Here is a 19,926-nt window from a genome sequence, read left to right as displayed (position 1 = left end):
AATATCTTAAGTGTTCTCACAATTCTAGGTAAGTCTGGTTGGGAAAAAAATGAAAATAAAGTTCTGGTTTTCAGTCTCACACATGAGCTCTTTTCCACACTGGCACAGGATAATCAAGAAATTGGCTAAGTTCTAATAACTAATTTTTAGATGTCAACAAAGAGATTACATTTTCTTGGGAAACAGAGGGACTCTAAGTTTCTACCTATCCTTCGGTTTTAATCACCATACAACTTAATACTGTAAAGTAATATGCAACTACTATTAATTATTTTCTCTTCACTAATAAAAATGTTGATCTTAAAAAGTTTTAGATAAGGAAACAACTTAAGCAACACTCACCAACTTATTTTTCTCTTCCCAAATCTTATTTTTAAGCATTGAACCTAGTCAATTAGCTACATTTTTTCCAAAAGTATACCTAAAGGACTTATTACTAACATTTTAACCAAAATTGCCATGGATAGACTCTTACATTCTCTATATTGAGTAAAATACCATGTGATTCTAAAGAAAAAATTGTATAGACATTAACATTTACTTAATAACATGTAAATCTGGATGTGAACAAAAAAGAAAGATTGGTTTCATCATAGCAAGTTAAAAAGAAGTATTTCAAATATACTGATTTAAACTTGGGCTAAATGCCTTACCTCAACAAAAAAGGCAAAAAATACTTGTTACAAAATCAACTTTTAATTTCTGTTGGAACCTTAAGGCTCTTAGTATTATTACTATTATTTTAAATGCAAGGTTTACCTAAAAATAATAATTATTTATGAAAAACAGGTTTTAAGGATGTGCCATAGCTTAAATTAAAGGCTATATAAAATATCTAAAATGTTAATGTCACAGTCCAAAAACTATTTTCATTGTTTTCAAATAAATTACCATGGAGCTATTATAACTAGGTTTCAAGTTTAAGGATTTTGAATCTACACTAAGAATTATTTTCTTTTTTAGGACTTCTATGAAAAGCATTTAAATAAAAACCCTCCGTTTACTGCTCCCAAATATAAATCTGACATCTTTATCTGTAGAAAAATTAGAAAGTGTGCAATTAATAGACTGGAAGTTAAATATCATCGCCAGTAACTAACTGCTGTCTGTTGAATTTCATAGGAACCTATTGTATATTAAGTTTTTGGAAAGTGAACTCATCTACACTCTCATCTCAGCACTTTCTCAATTTTCCCATTACAATTAACAATATAACTCAGCAGTTAAATCTTACAGACCAATAACATCAGAATTTATTTTTAACTTCTGACTCCTTCACAAATATTCGCCTTCAGTCCAATCCAAAGTCCTGCCAGTTCTGCATTCACTGTCTCTCAAATCTGTTCCTTTCATCCCATTTTCACATTTTACTTTATTCCCTCACGATTCACAACATACCCTACTATCCCCCTAAAAAAGCTCTGTCTCCCTTCTCTAATAGATCAACGCAGCTGCCAAAATCACCTTCAAATATCTTGTTTAGCAACCTACAGTAAATCCAGTAATACAGTAAATCTCTTGAATTTCAACCAAACTTTTACAGGCCCCCCTCTGCCTTCCATCAGCTAACTTTCCTCGATGTCTCAAATTCCATCTTTTATTATTTTCCTATTTAGGCCCTTTTAATTCAGATTTACCAACTTGCTTGCTGCCTCTCATATAAAACTCACTATCTGTGCCTTGGTACATTCCTTCTACCTAGAATCCTTCATGCTCCTTGATCAGTTCAAGCTACAGCTTCCTTTAACAAACCTGTCTTAAAACAAACCCTCTCTGCAGGAAGTCTTCCCTCTTCAACACATCAGTCTCACCTCTTTATTCTTTGTCCCTCTGAACAAAGGATTAAACTTGTATTTTATAGTTTTGCAATCATGCTACTGTTTTCATATTTTTTCTCCATAACTGGCCTCTACAATTAAATGATAAGCTTGAGGCCAAGAACTATAATTTCTTATATATCTCTGTTTTGAACAGGGGTCCCTTAGAACACTAGTTGCCCAATAAATGCTTAACAACTCTGCTTTCTTTTAAATATCCTAAAGTTAGGTTGTCAAAACACATAATTAGCATTAAACTCCAACTTTTTAAATGTTAGGTTGACCTATACGGTAACAGAAAATTAAACATTTTAACCTACATACTTTCCAAGTGTTACTCCATCCTCAGTCAACATCCTATCAAGAATTAAGGATCACTTTCAAAGAAAATCTTGTAAACAAAATGAAAAGTCCCTAAATTCAGCATTATAATCTATTATTATATATCTCTGAAATAAGTCTAATAAATTAATTACCTAAAATTAATTAAGTGCTTTTTACACTATATTATCAAGATGGAAAACATACAAACACTCCAGTACCACAAGAGGCTCTTAAGTAGCTATTATAAGATTTGCTTCATCATAGCTGAAAATTATTCCAGAATTTTTAAATATTCCTTTCAAATGACCCCATGAAGTGCTTAGAAAGCATGACCCTTCCCTGAAAGATGCATAATCAGCTTGCCTCTTCACATACCCTGCATTCTCCACTAGCTAGTCACCGCGGGAAAAAAAATAATAATAATTAACTTTCAAAAATAATCTCCCATTCAGCTATTACCTTGGACTACCCTGCTTCAGGCAAGTCCCAAAAGCCAATATGAATTGCAATCTTTAGTTCAATTTAAAGATAAGGAGAATAAGGAAACAATATAAGATACTTTTGTCAAATTCTAGAAGTATGTTTAAATAAGTTGTCGTTAAATACCACATAAACATCGCCACAAAAAGAGATACTCTGGAACACTGAATACTTAGTATACCAAGTACTTCAAGAACATAGACACTTTGGCACAAATCCGGGAGGAGAATACAGTCTAGCGACAACCCTGAACACAACCCAAATATCCCTATCATTTCCAGGACCACAGCCTTCTGCAAAAAGCTAGGATGGAAAGGATTAAATCCCTATTCTTATAACAAAATGTGACGGAAACTAATGCAAGAGCATTTTAAATAGTCCTAAAAAGGAACCCCCTGTACTTTAGAACATTTAACAAGAATGCAATGGCACCCCCAAATTGGACTTAAATGACAATGAGTCATTGACAATTAACATTTAACTTAGTATTTGGCACTATGACAATACAAACCTCAATCAAAGCTTGGACCTACTTCCAAGTTACCTTTTGATTAAACATAAATTACACGGTGGCAGACTGGTAATGTCAAAACAGGAAGGTTAAGAGATAACACATTAAACCACTTATCCAATTGAAGACAATGCATTTAGAGATGCTACTGCTGCGGGACATTTATCAGCTCCCACAGGCCCCTTCTAAAGTGAGGAGTCAACGATCGCCTCCAAACGTGAATGCTGGTAACTGGGCAAGTTCATCCCCCAATTAAGAACAAATACTAGCACTTTGTAATCACACAGGCAAAAAAGAAATGTTAGGAGGGTGGGACATTTAATGTCTGTATTAAGTACACAAAACTATGATAACTCCTGAGCCCTGAGCTAAAATAACCTCCCTTACTCCAAAAGGTATATACTCCTTAAATATACATAGTGATGTATAAATCAAATATAAATCATAGTGAATCAAATCTTGTCCTCTTAAAAGGATGAACAAGTAAACACTTTCATTACTATTTTAACGTAAGCATTTGATAAAGCTGACTACCAACAGCAAGAAAGGTATAAAAAAAGAAATAGTTTCAAATAGAATAATCCAAATAAACATCATATTCTCTCAATTCAAGGTTAATAAGACCGGGGGAAGGAATACGGGAGGAGAAAAGAGAGAGCTGCCTCATCCTTGACTGAAGACAGGTTTTGCCTTTTTCCATTACCTCTGATTGTTTTATCAGGAGGTCTAAATTTTCAGATCTTGGTATTTCGAGATTTCTTATTTTAAGGGTGAGGTGGAAGAGGGATGTAAAATAAAATCAATACTCACTGCTAACTTTCATGCTGCCAAAAGCTGAAGGCTGCTGCACTGGCTTGCAGCTCTCCGCAAAGGAGGTGGTCCTGGGCCGCCCTGACATGATTACCCTCTTTCCGAATCACCTTTTCCTTCCTTCCTCCTTTTCTTCCTTTTGTTTTATGTTGGGATGTTAGGTTAATGATAAATGCAGCATTAAGTTCTCTCACAAGAAAGAGAAAAAGCTTCGTCCTCTTGGCTTTTCAGTCCTTTTGTACAGGTATTTTAAAAAACGAGCGATGTATTCCTCCTTCAAGACAGATCAGTACGGACATTTAACATACAGATGATCTGAGGCTGGGGAAAAAATACAATTCTTTCCCCTCCCTTTCCTGGGAGGGGAGGGGGAAAAAGGTGGAATCCTAAAAAAAAATCACGTGAAATGGAGGCAAATACTTGATTGAAAATAAGTACTTTGAATATTATATTTTCCTCGGGGATTTTTTTCCGAGTCAATGAAGGGAAGCGGCGGAAGGATCACGAGTCTCAGGCTTGACGAGAAGGGGGGATGGGAAGGAGGGAGGGAGAGGGAGGGGGTGGCTCGGAGATGCGACGGGAAACGCTGCGGCTCCGGCAGCGGCGGGATCCGGCGGGCTGACGGCGGGGACCCGGCGAACTGGAGGACGGCGGAGTCGCGAGTCAGTCAGAGGCGGGCGGTGGCGGCCGATCCTCTCCTCATTGCGCCAGGAGCAGCTGCAGGCGGCGGCTGGATCCAGCGGCCATGGCGGCGGCGGTGGCGGAGGCAGCTCCCTTCAGACCCCAGGCAGCGGCTCCTCGACTGCTCCCCATACGCCGGGGACATGGGAACCCGGCAACAGCTTCCGTCCCTTGGGGCCCCCTCCCCCGTCCAGGGCACCAGCGCGGCCGCCCTCCCGCCCCTTGCCTCAGCTCGGTGCCCGCTCAGGAAGTGTCCGCGCTTTGCCCCCAGCCCGGAGCCCTGTCAGCGGCTGCGGGGCCGGCTCCTCCTCGCTTCCTTCCTTCCTTTGTCACTCGGCCCGGGCGGCAGCGGTGGCGGCGGCAGCAGCAGCACAAGCCCGCATTCGCCCGGGTCGGGGGCTGCTCTGTGTGAGGAACGTCGTCTGCGCAGCCGCCTAGCGCTTCCCCACTCCCCCTCCCCCCTCCTACTCGTCCTCCGCCTCCTTCCTCCCCCACCCAGCCTTACACCGCCCAGCGCCCCGCCGCCCGCGTAATAGGCGTCTGGGAATAGCCGGCCGAACCCCGCGCCCGCCGGCTTCGCTGGGGAACCGAAGCCTGAGCGGAGCCAATCATGGGCGTCGTTTGTTTGCGGCTTCTCCCGGAAAAAGCCGATGGGCCTGAGGAACCAATGAAAAAGTGTTGCTTGAAAACCACGCCCAAGGAGCGGAAAATGCCGAAAGTAGCCGAACGGGAAGAAGGTGATTTGCCTTGTTCTGTGTCTGGCTAGGGGAGAAATTCGACAGTGGCAACAGTGGCCAATCAGAGTCCTCGGCCCTCACGATAAAGCGTGAAGAGTTAAGGATAGTGAAACCCGGAGTCGCTGGTGAAACTGCACGGCTGGGCTTCTCGGCCCCTTCGTAATTGGCTGGAAAACTCCGGGGGGAGTGTACCTCCCTTGATGATTGGCGAAGGGAAGGGGGCTTCCGAGGACAGCCTGGCCAGTCAGAACGTTTCCTCTCTCGCCAAGGTGGGGAGAAGAAGAAAGCGAAGGGAGGGCATTTATAAAGCGCCGTCTTATTGGCCTGAAGCTTTGGAACTGGAGTGGGGGCAAAAGGGAAGGGAAGGGAGGTGGCAAGCCCCTGGCGGTGGCCAATCGGCAGTCACTGCCGTCCTATCGCAAGACCTAGGTGCAGTGTGATTGGCCTTCGGCCTCCAGCGCCGGTCCCAGGAGCGGGAGAAGCTGCACTGGGGTTGTGGCGGATGGCCTGATGGCCTCGCTCGCGGCTGCTCACAGCCCGTGTGGGAGCCGCAGATGGTGGGCGCGGGCCTTCCGCGCAGCCCGTCCGCAACTGCGGCGGTCGGCGGGGCTGTGCCTAGAGCGCTCAAGCGAGCGGAGGTCGAGGGGCTCTCCCCACCCACGGAACCTCTGGGCCGGGCGCGCCCGAGGCTCCTCTTAGCCCGGGATCGCGCGTGCGGGGAGTATCTGCGTCTTCCCGAAAGAGCTGACCCGGCTAAGGGGGCCTCCCCGGCCGGGTGCGAGCTCTCAAACGCTAAAGTGGGAACAAAGCTTCCAGGGAGGCATTGCCTCTCGGCTGGCGCGCCACGCCCAGCCGTGGGGGCCATTGATAGGGTAAGGCCCACTCTGCTTGGTGCAGCGCGGCCAGGCCGGGCCTTCTGGAAACGCCCCTGAGAAATGAGCTCGTGCTGGATGCGCGAGCTCCTTGGGCGCGACTGCCCAGCGCAAAACGGGCCCCGAAAGCAGGTGAGGGGAGATGCCATCAGGCCGGATATCCTGAAGCCTCCGAGGAAACGGGGAGGCAGAGTAGACCGTGGTAGCTTTGGGTCTTTTGGAACTAGGGTGGTCTATGGAAGTGTTATTTGAGTAGGTTTCACACATAGACCAGTGTCCATTGTTCTTTCAGAGAACCAGTTTCTTTGGTCTGCCTGAACAGTGAGGTATGGTTACGTCAGGGTAGCAGAGGAAAGGAGAATGGACAGTTGCCATTCTGATTGTAATCCAGTGGTGCCTGCAGTTTCCACCTGCAGAGTCATCCCTTTCTTAACAGAAAGATGCTATCTCCAGAAAGCACATGTAAAAGTACCCATACATGATCAGATTACCTAGCTATTACTTTGAAAAACCGGTGAGGCACTTGAGGCAGAACAAAGTAAGCTTTGATGGGAGACGGTAAGGTCTAGATAGGGTCCGTAGACTCAAATGTCTATGGGAGCTAGAGAAGTAAAGCAAATGAGCGACGCGCCTGATTTAAGACTACAGGGTATGGTAGAGGGCATAGGGCAAATTGAAGTGTCCATGCCGTAACTAAAGGGAAAACTCCTCAGCTCTAACAGATTGTTGCCATCAGGAATATAGGTCCAGTGTTTTGAGATTCTTTTCTTTTTTTCTCCCAGGAGAAACCCTAAAGTTGGATTTTTGTGTGAAATCTCTGGGGTTTTAAATGTTGGCAACCAATATTTCAAAACCCAGAGGGCCAAACTAAAAACTTCCTAGGGTAGATGAGGCCAACAAGTAATCAATTTGTAATCTCAGTCCTGAGCATAGGTTTTGTAGCTCGAAAGTAGAGGCTCTTGTTCTTTGCAATTAAAAGAGCATGAGGTCACTGGATGCCATGGGGGTGGGTAAAGAATGTTAAAAGCAAACGCAGTGCTTGGCAACTTTGTCATCTGAAGGGCGTCTGTCCATGCTGTTATGAAAGAACTTTGCCACTGTTCCGTAAAATGCAGTGAGGCAAAACTTTAAATCCTGCTCACCTCTTTTTACTTCCCATTCGTTCTCCCAATTATACCATCAGGAAAGTAAATAACAAATGTTTAGGTTATACAAATTGGAAACGTGGCTATTCTTTTTTATATAATAAGTACAAAAATAGTCTACCTTAAGTATACAATTAATAGCTTTACTATTGCTGCCTTCAAATATTTTGAACAAATGCTGTTTAAAAAATCTGACCTGAAAAAAAAAAAAAAAAGTCTGGACCAAGAGAGGGGGAAACTTTATAGGAGGAAGAAAAGAATGTATTTCATTCTAAAATTAAGACTTGAAGAGGGAAAAGTTTATGAAAAAAATACAGAATTACTGAAAATAACTTTCAATGGTTGTTTCTCTGAAATTTCAAACTCACTCTTACTTTACCTTTCCACCAGCTGTCAACCACTTATCAGTTTTACAATAAGTATAATAGCTAATATTTGTTAGGTGTTTACAGTGTACGAGGCATTGTTCTTAAGTGCTTCACACATACTATCTTATTTAAATGTATAACTATCCTATGAAGTACTGTTATCACCTCGAATTTCCAGATGAGGAAACTGAGGTCCAAAAAGGTTTACTAATTTACCCAAGGTCCAAAAAACTGCAGAACCAGGATTCAAATCTCCTGTTCTTAGCCTCTGCTTCATAATTCTCTCTTGCCCAAAGTCCCCACCCCTCCTGGTATATCTTGCTTTATTTTATAATCTAAGCCTATGCCTTTTACTGTGTGCACCTGGTTGTGAGCATACCCCCTAGTATGATAACAGTTTGGTTTCCTCAAGGGCCCTTGTAGAGATCAGTGATTGTAAGCTGAAGTAACAATAAGCCAAAGGGTTAGAAAAAGGTAAATGTGGAAAAACTAGGTGGTACAGAATAGGTGAGTAGCGTAGTGAGAAAAAAAGCTGATGAGTGTTCCACAAGATAAAAGACATAGATTAAAATACACAGTGAAATAGCTTCATAAATTCTGTAGTAATAACAAGCATTTGCATAGCACTTTGCAGTTTATGAAGTACTTTGACATGCAGTATATCAGTTGGTCCTCACAACAATCCAGTAAAATGGGATGGGAAACTATTGTCCTCTCTTTTTACCCATGAGGAAACTACACACTAGAGTGATTAAGTGACTTGCTCAAAATCACTTAGCTGAATTTTTTATTGAAACTAGAAGAAAATGTAGGCATATTTAATAATGAAGTGGTACATATAATATGAGATGAAGTTTATTTAGATGAACCCAGAATGAACCATTCCAAACAAATCCAGGAGCAAATTCTTCCTAGGACCTCATGTATTTAGCCAACATATATTAAACACGTATTAAACATAAATGTTGTTCAGTGCTGGTCTTCAAAATTTAATAAGACATGGCCTCTGTGCTTCAAATGCTGGCAATAAGGTTCTATGAGATGGAAAGAGTTGTTCAGTAATGAATGATAGCCCTCCAATATCAAGGTCAAAGTGATGAAAGGAAGGGAAAGTAAATTTGCATTTATTGACTGCCTGTTCAATTCTCCCAAAACCCCAAGAGATAGGCATTGTTAGCCCTTTTTTTAATAGATGGGGTGGAGGGGTATGGAATTAGTCTTAGGATAAGTACATTGCTCAAGTTCACACTATTAGTAAATCCTGAGATGGGACTTATGCCAAGGTCTGTTTGAGTCTAGCCTCTTTATACTAGATCACTCTGCTTTCCATCAAGAAGTAATACTGTTTATTCCATCTATTAAAATTATATACATGTGTATGTTTGCACATGCACACCTAAGTGTCTGGACATACAAATTTTGGTGGCATTTTGAATGATATTTATTGCCTCCATGCTTTCCAGTATTATCTTCATTTTCCATCTTTTGTTAACAACTTTGACATATATTCTTTTCCAGCCAGTAAAAAGAAATACAGTGACTAGTAATCTTATAGGAAAGGTAAATACAGCAGCTAAACAGGTACTTTTAGAGGGATTTGAGGAGGCAGTTTCAGGGTTGAGCAGATAAAAATAGAAAATCAGGAAACCTTCAAAAGCTCTGAAGCAGGAGCAGAAATTTGCCCCTCCACGGACAACTTTTAATGCCAAAAAGAGATTGGCTGTGACTAACATTTAGTATTCCATGTAAAGGGGTCACTTTATAGCAAAGTAGGGGTGATGAAGTAACCTATTGACTATACTAGAAATTATCAGCAGGAGCTTAATTTGGTAGTAGTATCAAGAGACATTTTAAAAATTGCACTCTTTAGGGCCGGCCTGTGGCTTACTTGGGAGAGTGTGGTGCTGATAACACCAAGGCAAAGGGTTTGGATCCCTATATGGAGATGGCCGGTTAGCTCACTTGGGAGAACGTGGCGTTGACAACACCAAGTCAAGTGTTAGGATCCCCTTACCGGTCATCTTTTTTAAAAAATTGTACCCTTTGATCAGTAATAAAAGATAACAGGTATTATGCTAAGTGTTTGGGGCATGTAATGATCAGAACTCCTTATTTGGTAGGTGCAATATTGTTATTACTTCTATTTTACTGATGAGAAAACAGGAACAAAAGAAGTAACTTGCTCAAATTCACACAGCTAGAAAGCGGTTTTCAAACCTGTAGCTTAATTCTTGTGCCCTAGCCCTGGGAATTTCTCCTTAGAAAATCAGCCAAAAGGAAGAAATCAGACTTCATCCAAGTCCATTTAGTGAGCTTATCCAGCTCTTGGTATTTTTGTAGGAGACTATGCTAGGCCTTAGGAGTACAGGAGTACAAAGATAAATAAAAGCCATCCAGAGATGACTGCTGTCTTGCCCTAGCCTTGGAGGCAAGGCTCTTTGTCATAGTGGAGAAATGTAAAACAGCCAACCATAATGTCATCTGCGCAGCTTGGAGCTAGCACAGAGGAGGGAAAGTGTCCCAGAGATTGTTTTCCAAGTTGTATTTAAACTAGTTGTCTCCAAAGTTGGGTACATGTACCCAGAAGTTGGCAGAATGATCCTTTGGGGTGCCAGAACTATTAGAACTTATTTTTATCTTAAAAAGTAAGAAATTACCTTTCCAATGGTCCCTCCTCAGTCCCTACATTGAAGAAACAAGTGTTACATAGTCTACAATACAGCTATCATAAAGGAAGAGGATGAATCCACATCCTCAAAGGGGTTGTGAATTTGGAGTGCCCTCCTGTTTTCTAAATTTTCAGCAACATATGGCACATCACTTGTGCTTAACTAAGGGATTTCTAGTAATATGATTTGGTTTTTAAACTAAGTTGACCCTCGCAGGTTACTGAAAATGTTTCTATGAATAAAATATAGATTACAGATTTTATTAATGTTCAAGAGTAAACAAAATGGCAAAGCCAACATTCTCCTACTCTTCTTAGAAGGAGCTCTTTGTCAGTCACATCACTAGGTAAAAACAATAATGTGCTGATCAAATTTGACAGAGTGGACCTGAATGTTTTGAAATTCTCAAGAATAGCTTTTTAACTATTAAGCTACCATCCACTACTGTTAAAGTCAAAGCTTACCCTTAGGTGAGTTATGATTGATATGTAGCTATGCTAGTATGAAGTCTTCACAATTACCAGAACATTTAAAGACCATGCATCTGGGACAAGGTTAATAACTGGGGGGTGGGGAGGGGTTAGATGTTGAGAATAAAAAGGTTTGGGGTCTTAAGTAATTAAAAGTTGTTTTAAAAATATTGTTTATTGCATCTTTCATCCTTTTTTTTAATTTCTGTGTATATCTTATAATGTGCGTATCATGTTGGTTCAAGATCAAGGTCAAAAAGTTTGTAGACAACTAGTTTAAACAAAGTTAGTTGTCCAGATGGATAAGGAAGGCAAGAACATTCCAGGCAAAGAGAAGAGATGACACAGTAACAAAAATGTATGTAACAAGGTATTCAGAGACCGGGAGGTAATTTGAAATTATGTAGAATATGAGATCTGGACCAAGAGAAAGTAAAGGAAAACAGTACTGGATAATAGAGGAGTAGTTAAGTAAATTATACTATATTAGCTCCATATTAGGCAGCCAGTAAATAGAAATACAATGACTAAAAGCTACTCAGAAATGTGTTTATGAAACAATACTAATTGAAAAATACAGAACTTCAGGGCTGGCCAGTTAGCTTAGTTGTTTAGAGCATGGTGCTGATAACACCAAGGTGCAGGGTTCAATCCCTGTACCAGCCAGCCACCAAAAAAGAAAAATACAGAACTTCAGATTGTATATGTACCATATTTCCAATTCTGTAAAATGTATATTTGGATTAAAATTGAAGAGGAAGATAGAAATTAGATTAATTTTCTTAGTATATTGTCATATTTATAGATAAAAATATTTACTTGAAAGTCTTCATTTAGTATTTTTGTAATTTGATTTTTTAAGGGAATTGGCTCCAAAAGTAATGCATTTCTTCACTATGATTCACATGTTCCTCAGAAGCCTCTGATTACAATCAAATTCTTAACAAAAACTCCAAATTTCTCAGCTTTCCAACTAATATTTTTACTGATAATCCTTCGTCATATGAGTTAAATTAATAAAACTAGCTAATATATTGAGTACCTACTACTGTCTATGCAAGACATCTGCTAGGCATCGATATAAAGAAGTATATGAGTGGCTCTGTGTCCTTGGAGAGCTTACCCTTTGGGGAAACAACTACATGAAAAGTTAAATAATAAATTATAAAAATCACATTTTTTAAAAAATGCTGCCTGATTTTATTTGCTGGAGCAAATTTATCTTATTTATTTCTTCAACATTCTAGGCTTGACACTCACTTCAGTTTTCTTTAATGTAGTTGTAATCATGGTGCCTCTCTCACTGTTATGGCATTTGTACCATATATTGCAAAGAATCTTTCCTGCTTGCTTTATTGTTTTGTTTGTTTGTTTGTGGTGGCTGGCTGGTAAGGGAATCCGAACCCTTGACCTTGGTGTTATGACACTGTGCTCTAACCAACTGAGTTATCCTGTCAGACCAAAAATCACATTTTGAATCCATAAAAAAAGCTGTGAGGCAGAACATAATTTGCTTAATACGGTTGTAACTCGTATGCGCAAATAAATTGCTCATGCAGTCCTATTTATAATGTGTGAGTGGAGGACACTTCAATCTAAAGTGGGTCTTAAAGGATGAGTAGTAGGATTTGGAGATGAAGAAAGGAGAGGGGACTTAAATTACTTTCCGCCATTTCAATTCCAACCCATCAGACAAACCCCCTCCTGAATGTTTACCCTTATGTGGCTGTAGAGCTGTCGGAGCAATTAAGGACAGTGTGAGTCTGTTCACCTCACTTCAGGAAAACCAGTTTGGCTGGAACAGAAAGCCAATAGAGGAGACTAATGGAAGATAAGGTTTAAAAGGTAGTTTGGGACCAGATTTGAGGGAGCTTTGAATGTTACACCAAGAAATCTGGGCTTTGCCCTATAGACAGTGGAGAATTATGGGAGGTATTTTAGCAGATGTAAGACATTACCACTGTAGGAAAGGCTCTGAAGTAACATACATTGTGTGGTTTTCATGTTGCTGAAAATGTGCCCAGGGTAACAAGACATAGTGTACTTGGTCATGCTTCTTATAACCAACGATGTGTGTCCAAATGGGAAAGTAATGGATGACTAAAGAAGAAGAGGGAGAGTGTATGAAACATTGCCTGTATGAAGTAGATCCTGGTTGTATTTAAAGTTTCATATACTAATAGAACAATCCTTCACTTTGCTCTATTCAACTGTCTTAAAATTTCCCATTTCAAATAGCTATGTCACTTGATTAAAACAATGTTAAAAATTTTTTTTAAGTTTCATATCAAGCCTTTGACAGATCATATAAATTCTCTAATGTTAACATCTAAAGGAGTATACTAAGGTAAAAGAAAAACAAACCCTTGATAAATCCCTTTAGTTTTTCATATTTGTCATATTTTTGCTCCCATGAGGGTATAATCATGTAGTTTACTATAGTATTACTGATTAGATTGTTTTAAACTGCTTCAATTTTATTTATTTCACCCCATTTCCATTCACATTTTTGAAAACAGCTTTTTTAGACAAGAGAACAAGTATTTTCACATTGAATTGAGTAAATGAATTCACATGAATTGAATTGAAAACAATAAGTATGTGTTAATTGAATACTGTGATTTAAGCATACTTTTTTACAGCAAATTCTGTCATTAAGCTTTGTTTTATGTACATTCAAATGTAATAAATTATAAGCCCGAGAAATTCTCAGAATAAGTATTTTAGGACCTTAACAGCCAGCAGTAAATCAGAAATGTCCAGATTTTCTTCTTCACATGGAAGTAGGACTCATATCTCTTACAACAGAACAAACATCTTTGTCTTTAATCTATATCATGATGATAGTAAATGTGAAAGCCACAAGAAAACTGTTTCTTGGCTATTGAATATCTTGACTTGGAGGAGAGAAAAAAGCTTAAAAAGAAAAATAAATAAATAAGAAGTTCCATGGATCATCCAAGAAGGAATTCCAGAATGCAGAGAAGGCCTGTCTCCCTCAGTCAGGTCAGAGTTTCCTTTGAACAGCAGCCATCAAGATGCATCATGGCTCTGACTTCATTCCTGTGCCCTATAGGATGGAACTATGAAAAGGAATGAGAGAATACACCTAGCCCTGAAGAATGTGTGTTCCTGTTTAACAGCCAGATCAGACAGTAGTAGGAAGTGCCAGATATCAGATCAGAAAGGAAACTCATGGGAAAGGGTTTACAGATCACTTTTGTAAACCCATCAATGTTTCACCATGTCAGTTGTTGATTATTTTTATAATTTATATTGTGCATGCACTAGTAGTGTCCAGTACTTTAAGGTAAAATTAATAATTTAGGAAAAATAACCATTATTTCCTTAAATAACTCTAGCTACTCTTTTTTTCTCTCCTTTTTAAAAAAATTTTTTTCATTTTGTTTCAATACATGCATATATTGCACAATGATATAATCAGAATAGTTAGCATACCTATCACCTAAACATTTATCATTTCTTTATGATTATAACATTCAAGAACCTTTTTTCTGGCTATCTTGAAATATACAATAAAATATTATTAGCTACTTTCACACTAGGATACCAGAACTTATTCTTCCTATCTGAATGTAACTTTGTAACTTTGTACCAGCCTACCAACCTTTCCCTGACCCTTATTCCCGGCTCCCTTACCCTGCCTTTGGTAACCATTATTCCACTCTCTATTTTTTCTTTTTTCCTCTTTTTAATTTATTTTTCTTAATTCATCTGTGATAACTGTACATATCTGTGGAATACAATATTATATTCAGGTACACTCATACAGTGTGCAATGATTATATCTAGGTACTCAGTATATTCACCACCTCAAACATTTGTCACCTCCCTGTGTTAGGAACATTTGATATCATCTTGACTGGCCATTCAAAGATACACAGTATTTTGTTGTTAACTGTAGTTTCCCTATATTACCATAAAACCCTAGATCCCATTCTTCCTATCTCTCTACTATTTTATATTCACTGACCACCCTCTCCCCATTACTCCTTGCCTTTTCCCTTCACCAGTCTCTAATAACCACTGTTCTACTCTCTATTTCTATGAGATCAACTTTTTAAGCTTCCACATATGAGTGAGAACATGTGGTATTTCTCTCTGTGTGCCTGGCCTATTTCACTTAACATAATTTTCTCCAAGCTCATCCATGTTGCTGCAGATGGCAGAATTTTATTCTTTTTTATAGCTGAATAGTGCTCCATTGTATATATACCACATTTTCTTTATCCAGTTATACATAGAAGGACATTTAGGTTAGTTTCCACTCTTGGTTATTGTGAATAGAGTCACAAAAAACATGGGAGTACAGGGGCCCCTATGACTGGTTGATTTCCATTCCTTTGGATATATATATACTCAGTAATGGAATTGCTGGATCATATGGTAGTTCTATCTGCAGTTGTTTGAGACATCTCCATACTGTTTTCCATAGTGGCTGTACTAATTTACATGCCCACCAACAATGTAGGAGATAGTTCCTTTTTCTTCGCATCCTCACCAGCATGTTATTTTCTGTCTTTTTCATAGTAGCCATTCCAACTGGAGTGAGATGATACCTCAGTATGATTTTGATTTGCATTTATCTGATGAATAGCGATGTTGAGCAATTTTTCTTATGACTGATGGCCATTACTATGTCTCCTAGCAAAAGAAGTCTATTCGGTTCCTTTGCTCATTTTTTAATCAGATTATTTGTGGTTTTTATTATTGAGTTGTTTGAGTTCTTTGTATGTTCTGGATATTAATCCCTTGTCAGGTGCATAGTTTACAAATATTTTCTCCCATTCTTCAGGTTGTCTTTTCACTCTGTTGATTGTTTCCTTTGCTATGCAGAAGCTTTTTAGTTTGATATAATCCTATTTGTTAATTTTTACTTTTGTTCCCTGTGCTTCTGAAGTATTATTCATAAAGTCTTTACCCAGATGTAAGTTCTGAAGTGTTTCCCCTATGTTTTCTTCTAGCAGATTTATAGTTTCGGGTCTTACATTTAAGTCTTTAATCCATTTTGAGTCAATTTTGTTATACAGTGAGGGTCTAGTTTCATTCTTCTGCATATAGATCTCCAATTTTCCCAGCACCATTTATTGAACACCATTTATGTGTTTTCCCCAATGTATGTTTTTGGCTCCTTTGTCAAAAATCAGTTGCTTATAGGTAGGTGCATTTATTTTTGAATTCTCTATTATGTTCCATTGTTCTGTGTATGTTTTTGTGCCAGTACCATGTTGTTTTAATTACTATCACTCTGTAGTATATTTTGAAGTCAGGGAGTGTGAAACCCCCTGCTTTGTTCTTTTTGTTCAGGATTGCTTTGGCTGTTCAGGGGCTCTTGTTGTTCCATATAAATTTTTGAATTTTTTTTTTCTATTTCTATGAAGAATGTTATGGGTAGTTTGATGGGGATTGCATTGAATCTATAGATCACTTTAGGTAGTACAGTCATTTTGACAGTATTGATTCTTCCAATCCATGAGCATGAGATGTCTTTCCATTTTTTGTGTGTCTTCTTTAATCTCTTTAATCAGTGTTTTATAATTTTCATTGTAGAGATCTTTCACCTCCTTGGTATATATTCCTAGGTATTTTATTTTTGTTGTTGCTAATGTAAACAGGATAGCTTTCTTGATTTCTCGTTCTGCTAGTTTGTTGCTGGTGTATAGAAATGCTACTGATTTTTGTTTGTTGATTTTGTATCCTGTACCTTTACTGAACTTGTTTATCAGGTCTAGGAGTTTTTTGGTAGAATCTTTAGGTTTCTCTCTATATAAAACTGTCATCTGCTAATAGGGAAAATTTGACTTACTCCTTTAAAATTTGGATACCCTTTATCTCTTTCTCTTGCCTGATTGCTCTGGCTAGGACTTCCAGTAATATGTTGAATAGAAGTGGTGAGAGTGGGCATCCTTGTCTTGTTCCAGTTCTTAGGGGGAAAGCTTTCAGCTTTTCCCCATTGAGAATGATGTTAGCTGTAGGTTTGTCTTATATAGCCCTTATTGTATTAAGATACTTTTCCTCTATACCTAATTTGTTGACAGTTTTTATCATGAAGGGATGTTGAATTTTATCATATGATTTTTCTTCATCTGTTGAAATGATCATATGGTTTTCTCCCTTCATTCTGTTGATGTGATGTATTACATTTATTGAGTTGTGTATGTTGAACCATCCTTGCATCACTGGGATAAATCCCACTTGATTGTGGTGTATAATGTCTTTGATGTGCTGTTGGATTTGGTTTCCTAGTATTTTATAGAGGATTTTTGCATCTGTGTTCATTAAGGATATTGGCCTGTAGCTTCTTTTTTTTGTTGTGTCCTTGCCTGGTTTTGGTATCAGGATAATGCCCATAATATGACTTGGGAAGAATTCCTTCTAATCTAATTTTTTTTAATAGTTTAAGAATAATTGGTATTAGTTGTTCTTTAAACATTTGGTAGAATTCAGTAGTAAAGCCTTCTGGCCATGGGCTTTTCTTTCTTGGGAGACTTTCTATTCTATTCTAGATAGTTACTTGTTACTGGTCTCTTTATTTACTTAATTTTATTTTTGTATTTTTGGTAAATCAATGTTCTATTTATTTACAAAATTTTAAAAAATTTTACCGTTACACAATTTTTTTGTAAACATTTTTTTTTTTGTCCTTTTTGTGACCGGTAAGGGGATCTCAACCCTTGGCTTGGTGTCGCCCGCACCGCGCTCAGCCAGTGAGTGCACTGGCCATCCCTATGTAGGATCCGAACCTACGCAGTGGGAGCACCGCTGCGCTCCCAGCGCTGCACTCTCCCGAGTGCACCACGCGGTCAGCCCAACATTTTTTGAGGCCCTTTACCAATTTCTCCCTAACCCCTGTCCACCTCCCACTTTCCCACCTTTGGTTTCTTCAGTTCTATTCTCTCCTTTTGAAAGTTCAAGGAATTATTGTGATTATTGTATCTTTCTTTCTTTCTTTTTTTGTTTATTTATTTTTTTGGCTCACAATTATGAGTGAGGACATGAGGTATTTCTCTTTCTGTACCTTGATTATTTCACTTAACATAATTTTCTCTAAGTTCATCCATATTGCTGTGAATGACAGAATTTCATTACTTTTTATGGCAGAGTAGTATTTCATTGTTTATATATACCATATTTTCCTTATCCAGTTGTCAATTGATGGAAATTTAGGTTGATTCCAACTCTTAGCTATTGTAAATAGAGCTGTGACAAACATGGGAGTGCAGGTATCCCTTCAACATGATGATTTCCATTCCTTTGGGTATACACCCAGAAGCCAGATTGCTGGATTGCTGGCATTTCCGTCTATAGTTGTTTGAAGAATATCCATATTGTCTTCCATAATGGGTGCACTAATTTACAGTTCCACCAACAGTGTAGGAGGGTTCCCCTTTCTCTCCATCCTCGTCAGCATTTGTTTTCTCTGTCTTTTTGATAATAACTAGTCTAACTGGCATGAGATGGTATCTCAATGTGCTTTTGATTTGCATTTCCTGGTTGTTTAGTGATGGTGAGCTTTTTTTCATGTGTCTGTTGGCTGTTTGTATATGTTCCTTAGAGTAACGTCTGCTCAGCTCCTTTGCCCATTTCTTAATTGGGCTACTTGTTTTTTTACTATTAAGTTGTTTGAGTTCCATGCATATTCTGGATATTAATACCTTGTCAGATGCGTAGTGTGCAAATATTTTCTCCCATTCTGTAGGTTGTCTTTTTGCTCTGTTAACTGCTTCTTTTGCTGTGCAGAAGCTTTTTAGTTTGATATAATCCCATTTGTTTATTTTTTCTTTGTTGCCTGTGCTTTTGGGGTCTGTTCATAAAGTCTTTGCCCATTCCTACTTCCTGAAGCGTTTCCCCTAGGTTTTCTTTTAGTAGTTTTATAGTTTCAGGTCTTATATTTAAGTCTTTAATCCATTTTGAGTTGATTTTGGTATATGGAAAGTGGTATGGGTCTAGTTTCATTCTTCTACATATGGATGTCCAGTTTTCCCAGCACCACTTATTGAAGAGACAGACCTTTCCTCAGTGTATGTTCTTATTGCCCTTGTGAAATTTCAGTTGGCTATAAGTATGTGGGTTGATTTCTGGGTTCTCTATTCTGTTCCATTAGTCCTAGTGTCTGTTTTTATGCCAGTACCATGCTGTTTTGGTACTATAGTTTTATAGTATGATTGGAAGTCAGGTAATATAATGCCTCCAGATTTATTTATTTATTTATTTTTGCTCAGGATTGATTTGGCTATTTGGGGTCTTTTGTCATTTCACATAAATTGTTAGGATTGTTTTTTCTATTTCTCTGAAGAATGTCATTGGTATTTTGATGGGGATTGCACTGACTCTGTAGATCACTTTGGGCAGTATGGACATTTTCACAATGTTAATTTTTCCAATCCAAGAATATGGAGTGCCTTTCCATCATTTTGTGTCCTCTCTAATTTATTTCATCAGTGATTTATAGATCTCATAGTGGAAATCTTTCACCTTCTTGGTTAAATTGTTTCCTGCGGCGGGGGGGATGACTATTGTAAATGGGCTTTTTTCTTGATTTCTTTTTCTGCTAGTTCGTTATTGGAGTATAAAAGCAGTACTGATTTTTGCATGTTGATTTGTATCCTGAAACTTTACTGATATCATTTATCAGCTCTAAGAATTTTTTGATAGAATCTTTAGGTTTTTCTATATGTAGGATTATGTCATCTACAAACAGGGACAATTTGACTTCATCCTTTCTGATCTGGATGCCCTATATTTCTTTCTCTTGCCTGATTGCCCTGGCTAGTACTTCCAATACTATGTCAGATAGGAGCAGTGAGATTGGGCATCCTTGTCTTGTTCCCATTCATAAGAGAAAAGCTTTCTGCTTTTCCCCATTGAGGATTATGTTGCTGGTGGGTTTGTCATGTATGGCTTTTATTTTGTTGAGATACTTTCCTTCTATACCTAAACTGTTGAGAGTTTTTATCATGAAGGGATGTTGAATTTTGTTAAATGCCTTTTCTGTGTTTATTGAGGTAATCATATGGTTTT

General features: G+C 38.6%; 1 protein-coding gene across 2 annotated transcripts in view; it reads right to left on the bottom strand.

Moving 5' to 3' along the window:
* The window catches only part of GSK3B (glycogen synthase kinase 3 beta), a 202,084-nt gene extending 197,050 nt beyond the window's left edge, over window positions 1–5,034 (bottom strand). For both annotated transcript variants that reach the window (XM_063093408.1, XM_063093415.1), the window contains exon 1: window positions 3,943–5,034. In XM_063093408.1, coding sequence (XP_062949478.1) covers window positions 3,943–4,030 — 88 coding nt within the window. In that variant the 5' untranslated portion in view covers window positions 4,031–5,034. The remainder of the gene's footprint in view (window positions 1–3,942) is intronic.
* Between the last annotated feature and the right edge of the window lie 14,892 nt (window positions 5,035–19,926).

The sequence above is a fragment of the Cynocephalus volans genome, chromosome 1 (genome assembly GCF_027409185.1).
Source record: "Cynocephalus volans isolate mCynVol1 chromosome 1, mCynVol1.pri, whole genome shotgun sequence".
NCBI classification, from domain to species: domain Eukaryota; kingdom Metazoa; phylum Chordata; class Mammalia; order Dermoptera; family Cynocephalidae; genus Cynocephalus; species Cynocephalus volans.
The sequence above is the reverse complement of the archived record's forward strand: the minus strand, read 5'-3'. Positions and strand labels throughout refer to the sequence as shown.